We start from the raw sequence: 21,363 nt of genomic DNA on the forward strand, positions 1-21,363 counted from the left end.
ATTTTTTAAAAACTTACCTAATAAATTCTCTGGTGTAATACTTATATAAATGCATACCACCAGTCTTCCATTGCCATAAGGCTTAATGATTATGATTTTAGGGTAATGTTAAAATTTTCCTTTTATATTTTTTTTATTAAAGTATAGTTGATTTACAATGTTTCTTCAGTTTCTGTTGTATGGCCAAGTGATCCAATCACACACAATTCCCTGTGCTGTCGAGTACAGCCCCATTGCCCATCCATGCCAAATGTAACAGTTTGCATCCCAAGACCCCAAACTCCCTGTCCATCCCACTCTCTCCACCCTCTGCCCTGGGAACCACAAGTCTGCTCTGCTTGGCCCTGATCTGTTTCAGTTTTGTAGGTAGGATCATCTGTGCCATATTTTAGAGTCCACAAATAAGTGATATCATACAGTATTTGTCTTTTTCTTTCTGGCTTACTTCCCTTAGCATGAGAATCTCTAGTTCCATCCATGTTGCTGCAAATGGCATTAGTTCATCTTTTTTATGGCTGAGTATATATGGCATTGTAAGTATGTACCACATCTTCTGAATCCATTCATCTGTCGTTGGACATTTAGGTTATTTCCATGTCTTGGCTGTTGTGAATAGGGCTGCAGTGAACATATGGGTGCATGTATCTGTTTGAATGAGTATTTTGTCCAGGAGAGTGATTGCTGGATCACATGGTAACTGTATATTTAGTTTTACGAGGTACCTCCATACTGTTTTCCATAGTGGTTGTACCAATTTACATTCTCACCAACGGAGAAGGAGGGTATCCTTTTCTCCACGCCCTCTCCAGCATTTGTTATTTGTTGGCTTGTTAATAATGGACACTCTGACCAGTGTGAGGTGGCACCTCATTGTAGTTTTGATTTGCATTTCTCTAATAATTCGTGATCTTAAGCATTTGTTCATGTGCCTGTTGGCCAGCCAGATGTCTTCTTTGGAAAAATGTCAGTTGAGGTCTTCTGTTCATTTCTCAATTGTGTTGTTTGTTTTTTTTTGTTGTTGAGTTGTATGAACTGTTTGTATATTTTGAAGATTAGGCCTTTGTCTATTGCATCGTTTGCAAATATTTTCTCCCATTCTGTGGGTTGACTTTTTTTTTCTTAGTGATTTCCTTTGCTGTGCAAAAGCTTTTGAGTTTAATTAGGTCCTGTTGGTTTATTTTTGTCTTTACTGCCCCTATTTTAGGAGTTGATCAAACAAGATATTACTGTGATTTATGCCAAAGAGCATTCTGCCTATGTTTTCCTCTAGGAATTCTGTACTATCTGGCCTTCTATTTAGATCTTTAATCCATTTTGAGTTTATTTTTGTGTATGGTGAAATCAGGCTCCCTGCCTACACACAATACTACAAAGCTACAATTATCAAAACAATGTGGTACTGGCATAAAAACAGAAATAGAAATCAATGGGAACAGGATAGAAAGCCCAGAAATAAACTCAACCACCTATGTTCAAGTAATCTATTACAAAGGAGGCAAGAACATACAGTGGAAGAAAAATAGTCTCTTCAATAAGTGGTACTGAGAAAACTGGAAAGCTACATGTAAAAGAATGAAATTAGAACACTCTCTAACCCCATACACAAAAATTTCTTTTAAATAAGTAGTACCCAGTATCTTTTTGAAAACAGTAAACTTTCTTACTTGGAGGCAGTGTGAGGGATTGGTAACTCTGATCATTTGCATAAGATTAATTCTAATGTGTATACTTAAAGTAAATTAATTAACCTTATCATTAAAACTTTTTTTGTTTTAATTGCAAGAAAAATAAATAAAATAACAAAACAAAATAAATGAATTGACTTCAGTGGGCTTTCTCAGTATTACTGACTTTTGATGAAAAAGCTAGTTTTCATTCCCTTAGGATTAAGATATTTTTATTTCTTTCTCGGGTGAATTAAGACAAAAATGTATGATATGAAGATATCACCATATCCCAGATTATAATTAGGATTGATTAGGTTTTACCAGTGAAAGCAAGAGGAAAGATAAGAGAATGTTTAACATCCTGACTAGAAGAGCATAAGAGATCTCTTACTGTGAAGGTGTTCAGGATTGCTATATCTTATTGTCAAAGGGAACTGTAACAGGCAACAAATATGGAGTCGATGAGGACATCATAATGACACTTCTAACAAAATATGGCCATCGAGTTGGGATTTGTGAGATGAGAAATAGTGACTTAGAATATAAGGCAATATACTTTTATATGCCATTAGAATTAGAGGTGAAAGGAAGTTCTATTAAATTACCTGGGGCAATATCTTCCTGCCACTGCAAGATTAACAGAGCACACTTCACAGTAAATGTTTTAAGAAATTTTAACTAACCATTTATTTAAATCTTAAAGTGGATAAGCTGCAGTTAAGTAAGCAATTTATGTCCTACATTAGATTGGCCCTAATGAGCAAGTCTAAATCTTGTTTTCAAGATCAAAATTGCCTTTAGTGACAGCACCTCTTTGCCAGTCTGTCCTTCCAATAGGGACAAGAACTTCAAAGTAAGGGCAAGCACACCTAACAGATAAAGACAGCGGGATATTCTCTGGAGTCTCACAAACTGTCCAAAGTCAAGATCTGTTGGAAACAACAGAGATTTTGCTACTTCAGAAAGATAGTTAAGCTTCAAGGAAATTAAGACCCCTTTACCAACCCCTCTAGTGCTCATTTCATAGAGAAGAGGGGTAGGCATTCAGAGAGACAAAGGCAGAGACTGGCCATGGTTCCCAAAAGGCACTGCCTATTCTGTGCCCTTGGCACTTCCCCAAAGCTACCCCATATTGTTATTTATTGTCTAAGCATCTACCTGTCTTCCTGACTAGATTGGAAACATCTCAAAGGCAGGGTCAAGGTGAACTGTCTGGGCATTACCAGCACTTTCTCTGTGTCCTCTTCAAATAGTTCCTGTAGATGTTGGTGATATTTTTAGGTAAATAAGTAAGTTAGTTAATTATTAGAAATCAGAAAGGCCAAAGGACCCAATTTTCTATAAAACTTGAGCAGTTGATTCTTTGCTTTAATTAGTTGGATAGATCCCCTCTCTTATAATAAATGCAAAATGAGTAAAAGAAATCAGTTTATCAGTTTATTAATACATACACTTGCATGTTTAGAAAATACAATAAAGCAGAAAATCATCAGTATATTTAATAAGCCAAAACTACAAATGCATCTTCATTTTCTGAACTTTTTCGGTCGAAAGTTATAACAATTAAATCAGCATTTACCAGAGTATGCGCTGTAGATTTGGTCCTTGCTGTTAACAGTTATTACAGGTAAAATTGTTCCATGGTTAAATAATTTGAAAAAAATCGAGTAGAACAAGATTAAAAGAGGAGTTCCCATCATGGCTTAGTGATAATGAACCTGACTAGTATCTATGAGGACGAGGGTTTAATCCCTGGCCTCACTCAGTGAGTTAAGGATCTGGCATTGCCGTGAGCCGTGGTGTAGTCTCAGACTCAGCTCAGAGCCCACATTGCTGTGGCTGTGGCTGTGGCTATGGCAGGCAACTACAGCTCTGATTTGACCCCAAGCCTGGGAGCTTCCATATGCCTCGGGTGCGACCCTAAAATAGACAAAAAAAAAAAAAAAAAAAAAAAGACAGAGAGAGAGTAAAAGAGATTTCTTTATTATAGGGTTTCTCAAAGTTTTAAAAGTATGCCAATATGCTTTATGAATCTTCAAGGTTGGAAGGCAGATGGTATGGATTTATTAACAACATGTAACTCTTTTTATGGAACAACTAAGGGATTAGTGGTCTGAGGAATGCACTTTGGGGAATGCTGACTCAGATGCATTTCTAATGTAGGCTCCTTCTGCTAGAAAATTTCATTTTTGAAGACCGGTATTGAAAGCCCTGCAATTCTGAACACCTGCCTGGAATGATGGTTCTCAATGCTGGCTGATCATTAGAATCACCTTTAAACATACCAACTCCCAAGCCCAGCCCAAGCCAGTTAAGTTAGGGTCTCTGCGGATGAGTTTTCCCATCTGTAAAACAGAAATAATGCTGTCTACCTTACAGGATGGTCACGAAATATAAATGAGATCGTCTGTGTAAAATGCCTACTCTGGTGCCAAAAACAAAGTTTGGTCTTAAAAAAAATGTTTCTTTCTGGGGTGAGTGTAGAATTTCAATTTAAAAATGCAGAAGTTAGGAAGTTCCCTTTGTGGCTCAGCAGGTTAAGAACCTGACTAGTATCCATAAGGCTGCGGGTTCGATTCCTAGCCTTGCTCAGTGTGATGAGGATCCGGGGTTGCTGCGAGCTGTGGTGTAGATCAAAGGCACGGCTTGGATCTGGCATTGCTGTGGCTGTGGTATAGGCTGGCAGCTGCAGCTCTGATTCAACTCTGTCTGGGAATTTCCATATCCTGCAGGTGCGGCCCTAAAAAGAAAAAAATTGTACCTCAATAAAAATGTAGAAGATATTATGAAAATTGAAAGTCACTGTTTGACTGGCACTGTTTTGCATCCATGGATGCTAAAATTAGAGGGTAAATCTGTGATGAGAAACAGGATGTTTGCATAGTCCCAAAGTATATCTCTGGAATATACGTATTCATTACAAAGGGAAAGTAGTAACATCAACAGTGGAAGAATCTGCAGACCTCATCTTAACTAAGGGAAGAAAGGCAACCTCACTAGTAGTGGGACATGTCAGCACCACACGTCTCTGATCTCATGGACTGAGACGAGCATATCAGTGCTTCTGTAGTATTGTTGCCAAAAACTACATTACTTGGGTTTACTTACAAGGAAACATCAGGCAATGCCAAATTTAGGGACATTTTACAAAATAACTGACAGTACTCTTTAGAAGCGTCAAGGTCATGACAGAAAAAGAAAGACTAAAGAACTATCCCCGATGGGACGGGACTAAGGAACCATGACCAACCAAATGCAATGCATGAACCTGGATTGGATCAAGGATCTGAAAAGGCATATTAGTGGGACAACTGGTAAAAATCCAGTGAATTTTGTACATGATACATTTTTCAATATTATCTACCTGGTTTTGACAGTCGTGCTATGGTTGTGTAAGATGTTAACATTCGGGGATGAGGAGTGATGGCTAAATGGAATGCTGTACTATTTCGCAACTTTTTGTAAGTCTGAAAAATTTTCAAAATGAAAAGTTAAATTTTAAAAAAAAATTTTTAATGTTTCTTTATTTCTTCCCCATTCTGGTGCTTTAGAGGTAACAGTATTTTTCCCTCTTAGGTATTTTGAGTATAGGGGAAATGGGCCCATGTGCAGTATAGTATATATTTCATATAGTGAAAAAGAGCCCCAAGGTGCATGTTGTAGCAAGCCTTCCATATGATTTTAATAAGCGTGTTCTCTAAATACATGGGGCTAGAGGATTTGGTAGAAGAGGAAAAACAAAAGAGATCCAGGAAAGTGGAGAGTAGGAGCAGAGGAGGTGGTGAGAAGAAATTAGGAGCTGATGGAGATGAGTTTGGGAAGGAGTTCTTGAATAAGGGAGTGGGGGAGGACAGACAGTTGCAGGGTTTAGGAAACAGCTATGAGGGATTTTAAGAAGGGCAGAGAAGGGGGAGTTCCCGTCGTGGCTCAGTGAAAATAAATCTGACTAGCATCCATGAGGATGCAGATTTGATCCCTGGCCTCGCTCAGTGGGTTAAGGATCCCATGTTGCTCTGAGTTGTGGAGTAGGTTGCAGATGTGGCTCAGATCTGGCGTTGCTGGGGCTGTGGCTGTGGCATAGCTGGCAGCTACAGCTCCAATTCGATCCCTAACCGGGGAGCCTCAGTATGCTTTGGGTGCAGCCCTAAAAAACAAAAACAAAAAAGAAAATTAAAAGAAAAAAGAAGGGCAGAGAAGGCAAAGATATTTTACTGGTGTGATTCATGTACGTATGTTCTTGATACTTGCTTGTGAGCCTGTAGTAGAGATCTTGATTTTTTCTTTCTTTTTTTTTTTTTTTCTGTTTTTCCTTTGAATATTACACTGTGCTGAGACACATCCACGAAGGGCCTGGTTGTAATCCTATTACACTGAGACACAGTCCAAATCAGTGCCTTGTTTGTGAGACAGACAACTTAACCATTTACCTGGTAGCCCTATGGCCCTTGTGGAAAAACGTAGTTTGGCCCTGCAAACTCAAACTGCTGAAGGGCCATGCAGAGCAGTTATCTCCTGCTGGGCATGAATAATGACCACCATCAGCCAACCTGAGCAGAACTGCTGGTGCGGTGTGCCGAGGTGCTGCCTGCGGCCTTCCATGGATTGTCTTCCCTGGCTGTGTCCATTTGTTTCTTCCCAATCATTTTCAGGACTGGAAGCCAGAAATGAATCTGAAGAGCCACAAAAGTAGATGAATAAGAATTAGAGTCATTTCAAATGCTGCTGACATAAACTTTTCAAAAGACTTTGAAGTGGCCAGAAAAGCTTATTTTTGTGGATTATTTTGGTCTTTCCTTATCTACCAACTAGTTTTCAATTCTGTAAGTTGTAGATAGCGGCTGGCCACAATGCAAATGTGTCTTGTCCATGAGCATGCAAATGAATTTCTCCCAGTAGAATACAGTTGAGTCTCCCATTAACCCTGGCGGAAAAAGTCAGTTTTGTATCTATTAAGCAAATTCATTTTGGTATTCCTGATGGCTTATATGTATATGTGTGAGCTAAATTGATTTTTTTTTGAATTGGTTGGAATTTCTTCCTGTTCCCTCTCTAATTAAGTAATAAGTTGAATGAAATCTTTGACAAGTATTCATTTTATATGTGTATGAAAGTAAGTGTGTTTTTATATACATGTATATATATACATATATCATATATATTTCATCATATATATTTTTAATGCTAGAAAATGAGCAAATTCTTTGGAGTTTACCAAACTCTGGTAGATACTTGCCTTCTGTTATTTATTTATCCTGGAAAAGTAGGTCTTAGTGGCTATTGTCCTTTAATAGCCATTAGGCAGGTCTTTTCATTAGTTTCTCTGTAATATGACTGAATGTATTCACAGGAAATCAGTGTTTTTTTTATTTTATAATGATTTTTATTTTTTCCATTATAGCTGGCTTATAGTGTTCTGTCCATTTTCTACTGTACAGCAAGGTGACTCAGTTACACATACATGCATGCATTCTTTTTTCTCACATTATCATGCTCTATACGACTAGATATATAGTTCCAAGTGCTACACAGCAGGATCTCACAGGAAATCAGTGTTTTGAAGGCTATCTTGTAGAATCTTCCGGACTAGCATTGTTGTAGAATCTTTTGGACTTGGTCAGGTACATCTGTAAAACCTGTTAATCACCGTCCCCTGCACTCCCATCCCCAGTATCCCATGTATTGCTGGGGATATAGCCCCTATGTAAAGTTGAAGAGTGCTTTGAAATTTGTCCATTTGTCCTTCAAACTCGAAATTTCCCTAATTACAGGTTATACCCTCATTGGTGTCTTACCTTTGTAAAGTACTGTTTCCTTTTGACTCCTCCCACTGGCTGCTTTGTTCTTTTCTTCAACATCTTTGCATGTAGGTATAAGACACGTTCCTGCTGCACACTTGGGTAGAAGGATGCTGACACCAGGATTTTAAGTTGCATTAGGAAGGGGGACAAGAGTCCTAGCATCACTAGTATCACAAGAATAATACTGAGGGGAATCCAGGTCTTAGACAGAAAGAGCTTTGGTTTAGGGATGCAGTTAGGTTCAAACAGAGATATATTAAAAGAAGAATCATGGATGATGTCTTGAGTTCCTTGTGCCTAAAATGAAAGAATGAAATCATCAAGATCCATGCCACTTTGGTACTCCATCCTTGTCTTCCCAACACTGCCCTGTAGCATGTAGCATTTATCTTAAAATAGGCAGGGAGCTTTGGCTGAAGGAGCTATTGCAGCTCCTTTTATGTGCTATGATTGGAGTAAAGGGAAAGAGATGAATTTTATTAGTAGCCATTGCAGTGTTTTCCAAAACGGGTTTGTGGAAATTCAGATTTCCCAGAGAGAAGGATATCAGATAACTTTGTCTGCTCTGTCCCTTCTTTAGAGAGACATGGTGCCCATGAGACCGTTGAGGGCTCTGAGAGGAAAGCAGAGAGATCTGTTTAATTTCATCCAACAGTTGTCCCAGTAATTTTTACTGCATAGCCCATTTCTTTGGAACACTTGTTTCTGCTCTTCAGAGCATGTGGGACTAATGAAAGATGGTTTTAGCTCAACTGGGGAGGGGGTAGTTTTTTGGAGCAGAGCTACTCAAGACCCAGTCATGGCCTCCCCATCTTGACAAACACCCAGTCAGTAGACCAGAAGCTCATAAAGATGTTGACTTATGTTCTAAGTCAACCTTAGAGGGTTTTTATTGTTCGTTTGTTTTGTTTTGGCTTTTGTCTTTTTAGGGCTGCACCGATGGCATATGGAGATTCCCAGGCTAGGGGTCTAATCAGAGCTGTAGCTGCTGGCCTACGCCAGAGCCACGGAAACGCCAGATCCGAGCCGCATCTGCGAACTACACCACAGCTCATGGCAATGCCGGATCCTTAACCTACTGAGCAAGGCCAGAGATTGAACCTGCAACCTTATGCTTCCTAGTCAGATTCGTTTCCCCTGTACCACGACGGGAACTCCCAACCTTAGAGTTTGAGGTGGTAGTGGTGGGAGGATTATTCTTGGTGCAAGAATATTAGAATAGTATATTTACTGAAAGTGGCTCTAAACTCCTACATAGAAAGGTTCAAAATGGGACATTTTCTCATCTCTCTTGGATGCCAGGAGGAGTGCATTCCTTCCTGCTTGAAGGCAGAGAATAAACCAGTTGCTCTCATCAAACTGACCCAGAAGGCAGGTGACATTGAGCCTCCCAGCAAGCCACGTGCTGATTCAGCTTTTTCTTTTCCCTGACCCGAGAAAGTCACAGAGTCTCTCAGTGGATTTGTTTTCCAATTTGGTAAAACAGGAATTAATGGACCAGATCCTGCCCATGAATAAACTACTCCCAGTGTAAATTAAGTACCTTGGGGATGGAGCATTAACCTTACAGACCGGAGTACTTAGTAAGTTATTATCACTCCAGAGCCTGGAGCCCTGGGGCCCACAGGAGGGAAATGATTTCTCCAAAGAACCCAACCACACCCAGAGAACACTGTGCTCCTTGGATCTACCCCAAGACCTGTGAAAACTCTGGAAACTCCAAACCTGGGACTTCTATACTTATGTCAAGTCAAATCTGCAGTTTCCCCAGCACTGTGGCTGGGCAGGAGAAGGCATTTGTGTTGCCTTTCCTTTTCTCTTATTAAAAAGACAGTTCACCTACAATTAAATAGAGAGATTTCAGTCCCCAGAGCAAAGGCATGAGCTCTTTTTAATGCTGTTGAAGAAACAAACACATCGATTGAGTCAGTGATGAGAAACTCTGCATTAAGAAAGCAGCGGGTGTCTGGCCTGGAAAGAAGTTATTTAGTCTAGGAAGCTAAGGGGAATTTTGCAGCTGGGAGTCAGGGCTTCATAAAGGTTGGTATGGGCTCGGTGGAACATAGTGTGGAAGACAAATGAACGCTCCCAAATACCGAACATTGTACTAAATGGTACCCAGATGTTTTAAAATTTGTTTACCTCTCTCAAGTAAACAGTTTGCCTAGATCGCATTGAGTAATGGGTGTATCATACTTGAAAAGTTAAGGTAGACCAACACTGGGCATAGTAGGTGCTCAGTAAGTGGTGACTCGCCATTTTCACCTACAATGCCCACCCTGCCCGCCAGGTCCATTCACATCATTTCCCATCTTCTGTCTTTATTTAAAATTATCTGAAAGTGGAAGAGAAACACTGGTGAAATCTTAAGGCAAGGTTTCTTTTCTTGCTTGACTTCTCCTTTGCAAATTTGCGGCAGTGGAGAGCTCAGGGACCTCCAAGGGCCTCCTGGGATGAGGGCGGGGCACTGCCAGTCACGGGGAAGTGACACAGCCTCCAGGCTCAGCAGGAGAGTCTGAGACAAGCTCCCACAGCAGTCTCGTACTCACATCTGTTCTGGCGCCCACCACCCTGCTGTCATTGTGAGTATGTGTGGCCACCTCCCCCGCCAGGACGTGAGCCCCTCGATGGCAGCCATCACGGACTAGATATCTTTCCATCCTCAGGACCCAGCAACACCCCAAAATGTATTTGTCAGGACATCTTCATTGGAAGGCTTCTGGGCCTTTTTTGGAAGGCAGAACTCACTTTTTCCCCCTTCTGTTTCAAACAGTCAGAATTCACAAAACAGGCACGAGTACTGGCTGAGAGTGAGAAAACTCAGAGAGGAGCAAAAAGAGAACGAAGGAAAAGAAGAACGGAGGGAAGATCAAAAAGGAATGCAGGAGGGGAGGTGGGCTGTGGGGGTTGAGGGGAGAGGCCCTTTTACTAGCCCCTACCTCCACCCCACCCCCAGGATCAAGCCTGTCTGGAAAGCTTGTTTGCCTTTCCTTTGATACACTGCTTCCATTACCCACTCTGCTCCAGATATCTAGAGCAACTCTGGTAATTAACTGGAGTCTTCAGGGGAAGCAGAGTGCTCAGAGTAATCAACCCTGAAAAAGAGCCCAGGATTAGGAGGGGCGGGGGCCAGACAGTACCTGCTGAGCAGGAGAAAGGGGAAGGGAGAGTGTGGATGCAGCAGGAGGAAAGGAGGGTTTCAAAGGAGGGTTTATAGGTCCCTTCCTGCCCTGCCCCTCTGAGGCCAGCAGCTACCCATTGGAGCTTGATAAAGAGGAGGGGAAAGACAGACTCATGGAATCTGTGGATGGCATTTTTGCCAGCCCAGGCTAGTACCCTCCACCCAGCATGCATGACATTACACACACATGCATACGTGCACCCGCACACACGTACAACTGCACACAGGACGCATGCACATTCACACGGAAACACACACTAGATCCACACGTGCATGGCCCACCAGCTCAGGTTCACAATGTCTGGGTTTTTTAAAAAAATGGCAAGTATCTGACAGTATCCAGATCCTCCGAAATGTCCACATAATCGTAAATTTCCATAGAAAAATGAAAAAGAGAAAAGGTGAGAAAAACCACAGTCTTCTCAACAGGGAATAGCTGCCACAGGAAACAGATGCAGTGAACAAAGATGTTCAGAATGTTACCATTCCCCAACACTGGGATGTCAACTTGATGCGACTAATGTTTTGAGAGCTCTTCCTACATGCCAGGCCCCATGCCAGGTGGAGGGGTCTGGAAATGAATAAGACACGACCCTGAGGTTCATGATCCGTTGCAAACAGACCAGCAGAAAATTGGGATGCGTAATGAGACGGGCCCATGAGCGCCTACCTCTCTGTGCAGCTTCAGGTGAACCTCAAGCCCTGGCAAGCTTTGGAAATGTTTGCTCACGGAGAAAATGAGCCAATACAGCAGATAATCTATGGCTGCAAACAGCACCCAGATGCAGAGATGGGTAAGTACTGGGAGGAAATAGAGCCCCAGGTTTTTCTTGTCTTTAGGAGTCAGCCAGAAAGACGGAATGACAACGTACTTCTTCCTTTCCTGCTTATTCAGCGGGAGGACACAGGGCCTCTGTTCATGCCTCTCCCTTTCGTCAAACCGAACAAATTGTTTGGTGATATAGATGTTCTCAAACTTCCAACCACAAGGGTCCAAATATCGCTTCATGAAGAGACCAGTACCCAGGAGCACCAGCAGAAGCCCCATGAGGGCAAGTAGCTGTTGCCCCATGGAGGATACCACCTCTGTCGCCATCACTATCTGGTATAAGACACCCAGGGCTTTGTCTGTAGTGTTATTGAGCTGTGCCTCCAGGGCTTGGCTGGGACTGAAGAAAGAAACCGCCAGGGTCTGGTTCCAAGAAACAAGGTCATCAAAGAGACTTAAGTGAGTGGCCAGGCCGTACATCCACCGGATTGCTTCAATATATTTTTTCAAAAATGGAAAATGGATGGAAAAGCTCTTTGCCTTGAGGTTGCAAGTCATACTGTCCAGGAGACCTTTAAGGTTGTGAAAAATATTCTCTATGTGTCCAAAGATTACTATCCCCGTGCCAGTGGTAATCAGAGCATTCCTGCCTTCACGCAGGCCACATGAGAGGAAGAAAAGCAAAATGAAGCATCGTGCATGCTTGGAGCAGCACAGCAGGGCACATGTGACCATCCAGGAGGCGGTGAAGACTATGAATGAGGACAGAAACCAGTAGAAGGCTCCAGAGAGGAGGCCCATGGAAATGAAAGCAACTAAACAACAAACTCCCAAATGTTGGGTAAAGTCCATCCATCCAGGGCTTCTTGGAGACACATACATACTCCAGACACTTAGCAAGATATCAGTGCCTGAGGTCCAGACCCCCATGCTCCCAGTGTCCCTGGAAATAAAAAAAGAAACCAGGGTCAGGCATTGTGTTTGAGTGTCTTCTGTCACTTTGTAAGGGGCAGATTGCAAAAAATGGCCATAATTCTTAATCTTCTCAGTCCCTACACAGTTAACAACCAAACTTGGGTCTACTTGCCCTCACACGATAAAGCCAGTTTACTGACCCCTGGTTATGATGAAGGGAAGTACAGAGTTTATTGCAAGGCCCCAGTGTGGGGCCAAGGAAGGAGAATGGGCAGCTCTTGCTCAAAAGACCTGAACCTCCCAATGGCTTTCAGAGAAGGGATTTTAAAGGCAAAGTGAGGGAGAGGGTTGCAGGGTGTCCAATTAGCTCATGTACGTCCTTCTGATTGGTGGTTGGTGAGGTAACAGGGTGATGTTTCAGGAGTTAACATTATCAACACTCTGGTTTCAACCAGTCTGGAGTCTACATGCTTATGGTCAGCATGCAGTTAACTTCTTCCACCTGGTAGGGGTTTTAATACCTGCAAAACAACTCAAGGATATGTCTCAGGATATTATCCACAGCCCTTGAGAAGGAACTAAAAGTCCTTGACTTTGTTTTATGGCTAAACAATATATATTTTTTTGACTTTTTAGGGCTGTTTCTGCAGCATATGGAGGTTCCTAGGCTAGGGGTCTAATTGGAACTGCAGCTGCCAGCCTATGCTACAGCCATAGCAATGTGGGATCTGAGCCAAATCTGCCATCTACACCACAGCTCATAGCAATGCTGGATCCCTAACCCACTGATTGAGGCCAGGGATTGAACCCACATCCTCATGGATACTAATCGGGTTTGTTTCTGCTGAGCTACAGTGGGAACTCTTTTTTTTTTTTTTTTTTGCTAAACTATTATTATTTTGTCTTGCTTGACTGCATTCCTTTCTTCCTGCATTTTCTCACTTTCTAATTTCTTTGGAACTCAGGGAAGGCCTAGGGGGCTAAAGCTTTTCTACAAACAAGAGGTGGGGGACAGCGAGGTCTGTCCCTGGGAAGGCCCCGCAGGGTCCTGCTCTGTTTCAACACCTCCTTGCACAGTGACTTCACAGTTTCTCCCAACAAGAAGTGAGAGATAGAATTCATCAGTCAGTGGGGTTCCTTTCTCCAACTCTTGAAGTTGGGATGTCTTTGTGACATTAATGGCCAATAGAATATGGCATAAATGACAATATACCTATTCTGGGTATCTTGGGTCTTGATTCACTCCTGCCTCTCTCTTAGAACCCTACTACTAAGTTTTTAACAAGTCCACATGTATTAGCCTCTATTGCTGCAGTAGTAACTTTCTGTAAATTTAGTGGCCTATAGAAACACATCTTTAGTCTCTTAGAGTTCTGGAGGTCAAAAGTCTAAAATGGACCCAGAGGGCTGAGTTCCTTCTGGAGGTTCTAGGGAAAAAATCTATTTGCTTGCCTTTCCAGCTTCTAGAGCCTGCTTATATTCCTTGGCTCAGGGACTGTCCTCCATCTCAAAGATAGCAGTGTTGCCTCTTCTTTTTCTCTCTGACCTCTGCTTCCATCCTTATATCTTCTCTCATGATTCAAATCCCCCTGCCTCCCCTCTTATAAGGACCCCTGTGCTATGCCGAGGTCACCCAGGTCATCCAGGGTAATCTCTCCATCTTAGGATCCTAAACTCAAGCACATATGTGGAGTCCCTTTTTACCATGAAAGGTTAGACAGTAATAGGTTCTGGAAATTAGGAGGTGGACATCTTTGGGCAGGGCTCAGGGGGTCATTCAGCCTGTGGTACCAGGCTGGGCTGCAGAATGATGAGAGGTCCATGACCAGTCTATTGCATCAACTCAGCCAATAGCCGGTCAGTCAACTGCCAGATGTATGAAGAAGGACCTCCAGCCTGGCCAGTCCCCAGGCACCACCTGATCACAGGTACTTGAGCAGTAAGAAATGCTTATTTACTTTAAGCCCTTGAATTCTGTACTGCTTTGTTAGGCAGTGATTGTTAACTGATAAAAGCAGCAATACTGTGTCATGGGTCTTATGACTGGAAACAAACCTTGGATTGATGGACAGGCTGAAATTTCAACAAACTATGTTACATAACATCACTTTTTGATAGTCATCCATTTTCTGTGCTCTAATTTTACAGACAAGAAAGCAAGCCACAGACATCAAGACTTGAATGTAGCACTGGGGAGGCCATTCAGAGGGTAGAAACTCACTGTACCTTCCTTCTCTTGCTCCTACCCTCTGAGCGGTTCTCTCCTGAGAATCTTACAAGGAAAATGAGAATATTTTGTCACTGGTTAATCATCTTTTTCCCCCAGATCTGACATAATTAAAGTGAAGGGGCTATGGGGCTGCTCCCAGCCTGTCAGTCATGCAGATTTAAGTCTGGGATGCACTCAGAGATCCTTGGGTTCATTTGGAAAGATATGAAATAAATTTGAGGTATCTTGATTGATATGAAAATACCTAATGAGCATTATACCATATGTATGGAATTTTAATGAAGACATCAATCAATTTTTAAACACTCTCAAATAAATCCCTTCTCACATCAAATATTTTGGGGCTGGATTTGTGGGTAGCTTAATGCTTTTCGAGGCAGGGACTTAACACTCATAATGTGAGAAAGGAGTCTGAGCACTGGCTGGAGAGCATGAACTGAGCAACCTGAGATGAGGAAATGATTCTCTATCGGGTTCAGGCTGAACGAAGTGGCTAATATAGGGCAGAAATGAGATGGGGAAATAGGCAGGTTAGAAACAAACCTGTGGAAATTAGCTCCTGGCACCTAATCTAAATGGGAAAGTTCAGCTCAGAAAAAAGATACGGTGAGAAATTGTGTTGAAGAAGAGTCATTGCCATGTGAGCTGGCCTTATCAGAGATTCAAGATCCTCCCTAAGAGGGTGTTATTATGTCTGGAGGAAAGGGAACTGGAATAAATGGTCATTAGAATGGGGACTGGCAAAAGAACCGAGTTCTTTTCTCCTGCAGGCTTGTTTCCTTTCAGAACTGGAGCCCGGTTCACTGCAACACCTCTCTGACCCCCAGAAATCACTGATGGGCCTCTGTGTTCCTGAACCTCCCCCACCCCAGTGCTGCCAGTGTGAGGCAGACCTTGCTTCACTGCCTGGGCTGGAGGACAAGCTCAGCCAGCAGTGAGCCAGACAATGGGCAGAACCCCCAGCCCCAGAGCAGATCAGGACATGCAGCCTCTCCTCCTAGGTGTGTCCCCATTTGCTTTCTTGGTCGTGGCTTTGGATTTGACCCCAAACCATTATCTCAGTAATTGGTACACTAATAGGTATTAATGGTCTGTTATGTCCTAGGACCACTATCCGTCTCCTGAAGCCTCAGGAGATGGGTGTTCTTTGCATTTCACACAGTGGAAACTGAGACTCCAGCACTTGCTGAAATGTGTCAGGAATCATGCAGAGAGGAGGTGGCACAGCGGAATTCAAACCAGATCTCTCTGGACCCCCCCCCCTCCCGCCCCCCGCGTTGTGCCTAGATTCCACGGTTCTGGGATATGTGACAGGATGCTGGAAACAAAAATCACACTTTCTGACAGTGACTGTTAAGACCTGATTTGTATATCGCAAACCCATTTCTATCTGCTCATTTTTTTGCAACAAAATAGTTGACCCTGTAAGCGTGTTTCTCCAATCAGCAGGTTTCTGTCTAAAGCGAATCAGAAATCCCAGCAGTTTTATTTTTTTTCTAATATTCTTTATGAGGCACCATGTTGCTTGCTTCCTAAAAAATTAATAATGCATATTTTAGATTCATTTTTCCCTTCTCTTGCCTTCATCCTTACAGTGTGTTCTTAATAAAGAGATTTCTCTGCAAGTGAGAAGCAGATTTATGGAGACATTAAAATTTGAACATTCGGCAATAAAATCTAATAACAATTAAATAAGATATATGACTGCAATTTTGTCCTGTAAGAGGCACATGTTTTCTTAACAAGCAACAGATCTAATATTATTCCCCTTTGTTTTTGTGCTGAAAACAGTATGTCACCAAAAGACACCAAGATTTTTTCGCAGTGAGAGAACCAAGTGCCTTCTCTCTTATTTTGTAGCTCAGCCCAGGGCTGGTGTTCCAATCTGCCTTTCCCATCACTGGTAAATGTGGCCTGGATTTCTTCACCAAACTCTGTTCTTCATTTCCCCTCCTTAAGTAAAAGACTTGCCTGAGCTCCCTCCTGGTGAGGTCTAAGGAGGGGAGCTTGGATAAGCACATCAAAATGCCCCGGAGGTTTGGTACCCAGTAAATGCAACCCATTTTCTTCTTGTTTCTTTGCTGCCACAGAAAATTGAGAACTTTCCTTCTCTGATGCTCTTTGGGCAAGGATGGAATGCTTGATGATGGGAGGCTCAGAGGCAGAAGCTGGATTGCACAGCCTTCCCAGCACTGATGTTTGACACATTGCCTTTAGATGTCTGTTGATTTCTGCCCTTTGGCTCCTGCAGAGGTGCAGTGGTTCTGCTCATCTTTCTTTCTCCAGATGGCCCCAATTCTTCCCTTTTAGAAAAATCAGCTGGTTGCTTATTCCTTTCTCAAAGACTTTTTCAGGCAGATACCCAGATTCTTAAGTTTTATTTTTAGAGCTGGAAGAAATCTTATAGATCAGAGCTTCTTAACCTTGAGGATGTAATCGCTGGGGGAGTCTTATTAAAATGCAGATTTTGATTCCAAAGGTCTAGAGTGGCGGCTGAGAGTCTCATTCACTCCTAACAAGTCCCAGGTGGTGCTGATTCTGTTCATCTGAGGACCAGACACTGCATAGCAAGCTCTAGAATTCAGACTGTCCGATGGCCCTTTCAGCCGTGCTGGAAATGATCCATATCTGCGCTGTCCAACACGGTCAGCACTAGCTGACACTATGTGACAACTGAGCCCTTGAATTAGGGCTCGAATAACTGAGGAGTTGAATTTTTAACTTTAGTTTTAATTAATGTAAGTTTAAATTGTCACATAGTCACATGCTGGTGTCTATGTACTGAACGGCACGGCTATAGATGACTGACACCTGAATCGCTGGTTTCCACAGATGAGGAAACAAAAATCCAGGCTGTCCCGGCACTAGAGGCAGAGGTGGGAGGAAGACCCCCAGTTTTCTGACACAATGTGACACACTTCCCACCTCATTTCTGACTTTTCATGAGTTAAAAATCCCTACCAGAGTTCCTAAGCAGTGGAGATAAAATTTCCCACATACCTAATTTGCCTTCAGGCACCACAAAATAAATAATTAGAGAAGTGGACAAGCAAAATATTAATAATGATAGGTAATAATTATCAAGTTGTTACCAAGTGCCTTCCCACTGATATGGCATCTGATATACATCATTCCTAATTTTCACAGCAACTCTGTACAATTATATCTATATGTTTTATACAAAGAAACTGAAGCTCAGAGAGGTTGAATAACTTGCCCAAGGTCACACAGCGAGTAAGTGGATGAGCCAGGATTCTAACCCATGTTTGAGTGGCACTGAGCGTTTAGGCTAGGCAAGTTTCTTGGGCTCTCTTTAACCTGATCCTCAGAGAATAGCTTCTAGATTTGGTTGAAATATACTCCCAGAATTCCAATCCTGAAATGCACATTCAACAATGCCACTGTAAGCGCCCCCTGCATTGTCATGTACACCGGGCATCCCCCACCTCCTCTGCCAGCATAGCCTAATTGAACCCTCCAGGGCTGACCACAGACCTCCATCCTGGGGTCAGGCCCATTCTGGTCTGAGGTCTGGGCTGCAAGACACTCATTCTCAGCTGGACCGTCTCTCCCAGGGTTGGAGAGGGAGAGCTCTGTTCAGTGTTGGCCCCCACCTTCTCCATTGAGCTGAGGGTCAGAGTCAAGGTTTTCCCTGTGTTGGAAAATTATGGCCATGTGGGCAGCACCGCGCCTTTCAAATGCCTGCAGCGGTCAGACAGGCACTGCAAAGAGTGAAGGAAATCAGGAGATACAGATACTTCTTGGCAAGAGGGATGTGGGACAGTGGGTCTTGTGGTCTGGGAAGCCGAAGCCCCCATTAAAGTTGCAGGAGCAGCAGCCCAGCCCAGCAGATTTTCTTCAAGTCTATATTCAGATCCAGTGTCACCAGATTTTCTGATTTTCCTCAAGGGAAGCCAAAAATCTAGTTTCCTTTGGGTGGCATCTTCTGATTTTTAAAAAAATTTGGCTCAAATGATTTTTAAATAGCCTGACAATAATTTTGGCCACTGGTTGTTAGATTGCAACCCTTGGTCTTTGGGGAATCCTCACATGGCTTCCTCCTCTTCTCTCTGCTCTACCTCCCCCCTCACCTTAACCTTCTTCTCTGTTCACCTGAATTACCTTGCCCTCTTTTTATCCCCTGGGACATTTTAAAATCATGCTGTAGGCCACTTTCCAGTCTCACGCATAAAGGTTTTTCTCTATGCCTTGGGAATATTTATTTTTGCCTGAAGATCTCTAACTCTATTTTATTACCTTTCCTTGTGCTGCTGGATTGAGCCCCTCCCACCCTCTCTCTCTCTCTCTCACTCTGTCTTCCAGCAGCTCCTAAAAGGCTAACCTGATCCCTTTAACCTGCAATTTCTCTTTACTGTGCCTCCATCATCAGTAATGTTTATTGCCTGATTCAACACCCGCATCTCCCCAGGACCACGTACCTGCTTTTTTGCTCTTACCAACAGCAATATCCCAAAAATAATGGCCACTTTTCTACCTTTCTCCCTAAACTACTGTTTGTACCACACCCCAGGCAAGGAAACCACAGCTGCAGTCCACAGGAAATGATCACCAAGGACCCATCTCTCTTTCATGGAATGAAAGTAATTTTTGTGTGGCTGTGTGGGAGGGAACAAGTTAAGGAATCAGGGGCATTGATGAGGAGCTCCTGGTCCAAGCCAGAAGCCATGAAGAACTGGGCAGTCTGTGTATTCAGCCCGAGCCCACACTTATCTGCTTTCATGCAGAGCTGAGCTGTTGCCATGGGAAACAGAAGCAGCCAGGCTTCTCCATCACCCTGCACATGCCAGCAAATACTGACTGCGAGGTGCATGCACAGTGGATTCAGTTGTTTTCCTTGAGGGGTATTAAATGTCAGTAGCAGCAGCAAAAGCCCTGGCACAGAGGAGAGGGGCTTCCAGAACCCTGTTCGCCTGCTTTGCTGGGAGTCAGGGAGCCTACCATTCCTGTGTTGCCCTGTGGTTCCTCTGGGCACAGATCAGCTCTCACAGTGCACAGAACACATCCTTGCTTCAGACCCAAGGCCCAGGAAGCAGCTATGACAATAATAATTAGAGCCTCCAAAATGGCCCATCCTAGGAGCCTTCTAGATTGAGGGGGAGACTGGAGATGTACATCACCAGTGCTGCGCCAAAGCTGACAAACAGAAACGCACAGGCTCACTGCTTTTGCAAATATAGGAAAAACCAGTGCAGCCTGTTTTGGGGAAGGACCTGGAGGACAAGGGCCTTGGGCACCATCCTCTCTCTCCTCTACTTCCCCATTTGGGGAGCATGGTCCAACATCCCGAGATGTCCAGTAAGTGAGACCAGCTGCTTCTGACCCTGCTTCCCATGCAGAAGCCAATGGCTTCTGCTCAACAAGCCCAGATACAATCTGCAGACACCCAGTGGGGAAATAAACCTACCTGCCGATGCTGCTAGTCTTTCTCTGCTCCTCCAGCCCGCTCTGCTAATCACCTGTGGGAACCTTGTCTGAACCCATCAGGCTCTCAGTGGCTTCAGAACCTGATGGGAATCTCATTTTAAAGGAAATTTGGACAAAGGGCAAAGTGGGATAGAAAAAATCACGGGGCAAGGAGACTGGTATTCTGGCCTGTGTGTGACCTTGGATAAGTCACTTCACCTCTCAGGACCGTGGCTCCCTTGGGTGAGTCTAGTTCTAAGGGTTCTCCCAGCCCACAGCCCCAGAAATAAAGGCAAAGGAGAGCAGCAGGGCCACTCTGGGTGCTGGTGTTTTGCATCAGCCCAGCACCTGGAAAGGGGACAAAAAGAGGATGGAGAGTTTCTCATCCTTGCCTCTTTTTCTTTCTTTCTTTTTAAAAAAACTCTTGCGAACTTATAAATTGGTTTGGAACACACTGTTCTCGGAGCCTGCCAAAATAGCTCGAGCAGCACCAAGAGGTGGAATGAATTCCTCATAACTTGGTTTTCATCATTCTTGCCTTGGGAAAGCCAGCAAATGCCTTTCTCTCAGAAAGCAACCTTCACCCCGGAAAGGAGAGATTGATGAAAGCTACCGGGTAAACAGAAGGAGCATCTACAGAACCGTTCAGTCTGACCGTGTGCATGGCATGGTCTGTGAGGCCTGGCAGCCTTTCTGAGCCAGCCCTGCTCCTCTCGCTGGCCCGAGGCTTGGCTAACAGATCGGTTCTTCAAAAGCCAGGATGGCACAAGTCCATACAGCTGTTCTGGGAAGAGGATGCTCACGCTTCCCTGAGATGATGGGGCTCAGATCCCTCAGGCCAATGTTAGCAAAGGCTTCCTTTCTGTCATTTCTGTACACAGGTAAAGTGTCAAGGGTAGAGGCTTCAAGTTTCCTCTGGTCTCTACTGTTTATTCCAATTTACCAATACTCAAGTTTTTCTTAAAAAAAAATCTATTTCCAAAACAATATTATTCTGAAAGTTTACTTACAGGGTCCTCTCTGGTTCTTCTCTGAGTGCAAAACTGCCCTTCCCAAGGGCACAGTCTTGATATAGAACAGGAAAAAAGGAACCAGAAGTGACAAGAGGGTCACACCACCATGAATCAACCTCTTTGTTTCCCAGGAGAAGTGATTAAGTCATTTAGTATTGACCAAAGGGATAACTGATGCAAAGGAACTAGATATTTCTTTCTCGTGTTTTCCTGGGAATAGATGTTTCAGAAATCAACCCTGGAAAGTCATGAAATAAGATAGTTTCAAACACCAGGGAGTAAGTTATGAAAACCTGGGCAGTCTCTTGCCTTCTTCCTCTTCTTCCTTTGCTCATCCTCCCCCCTCCCCCCAGAAGAGAGAACGTG

The 21,363-nt window shown here is 43.3% G+C and overlaps 1 protein-coding gene across 2 annotated transcripts; it reads right to left on the reverse strand.

Moving 5' to 3' along the window:
- Positions 1-5,967: 5,967 nt before the first annotated feature.
- Positions 5,968-21,023, reverse strand: DCSTAMP (dendrocyte expressed seven transmembrane protein). Of its 2 annotated transcripts, XM_047782932.1 has the most exons (4): positions 20,995-21,023; positions 11,317-12,358; positions 7,460-7,762; positions 5,968-6,337 (listed from the first exon to the last, which is right to left on the reverse strand). In XM_047782932.1, exons 2-4 carry the CDS (start codon positions 12,343-12,345, stop codon positions 6,206-6,208), a joined length of 1,464 nt encoding a protein of 487 aa, XP_047638888.1. In that variant the 5' UTR covers positions 12,346-12,358; positions 20,995-21,023; the 3' UTR covers positions 5,968-6,205. The 2 variants fall into 2 exon arrangements, with proteins under 2 accessions (XP_047638888.1, XP_047638889.1); XM_047782933.1 differs by lacking the exons at positions 7,460-7,762; positions 20,995-21,023 and having other exon boundaries at positions 6,313-6,337; positions 11,519-12,345.
- Positions 21,024-21,363: the final 340 nt, after the last annotated feature.

This window comes from Phacochoerus africanus, chromosome 6 (assembly GCF_016906955.1).
Source record: "Phacochoerus africanus isolate WHEZ1 chromosome 6, ROS_Pafr_v1, whole genome shotgun sequence".
In the NCBI taxonomy this organism is placed as follows: domain Eukaryota; kingdom Metazoa; phylum Chordata; class Mammalia; order Artiodactyla; family Suidae; genus Phacochoerus; species Phacochoerus africanus.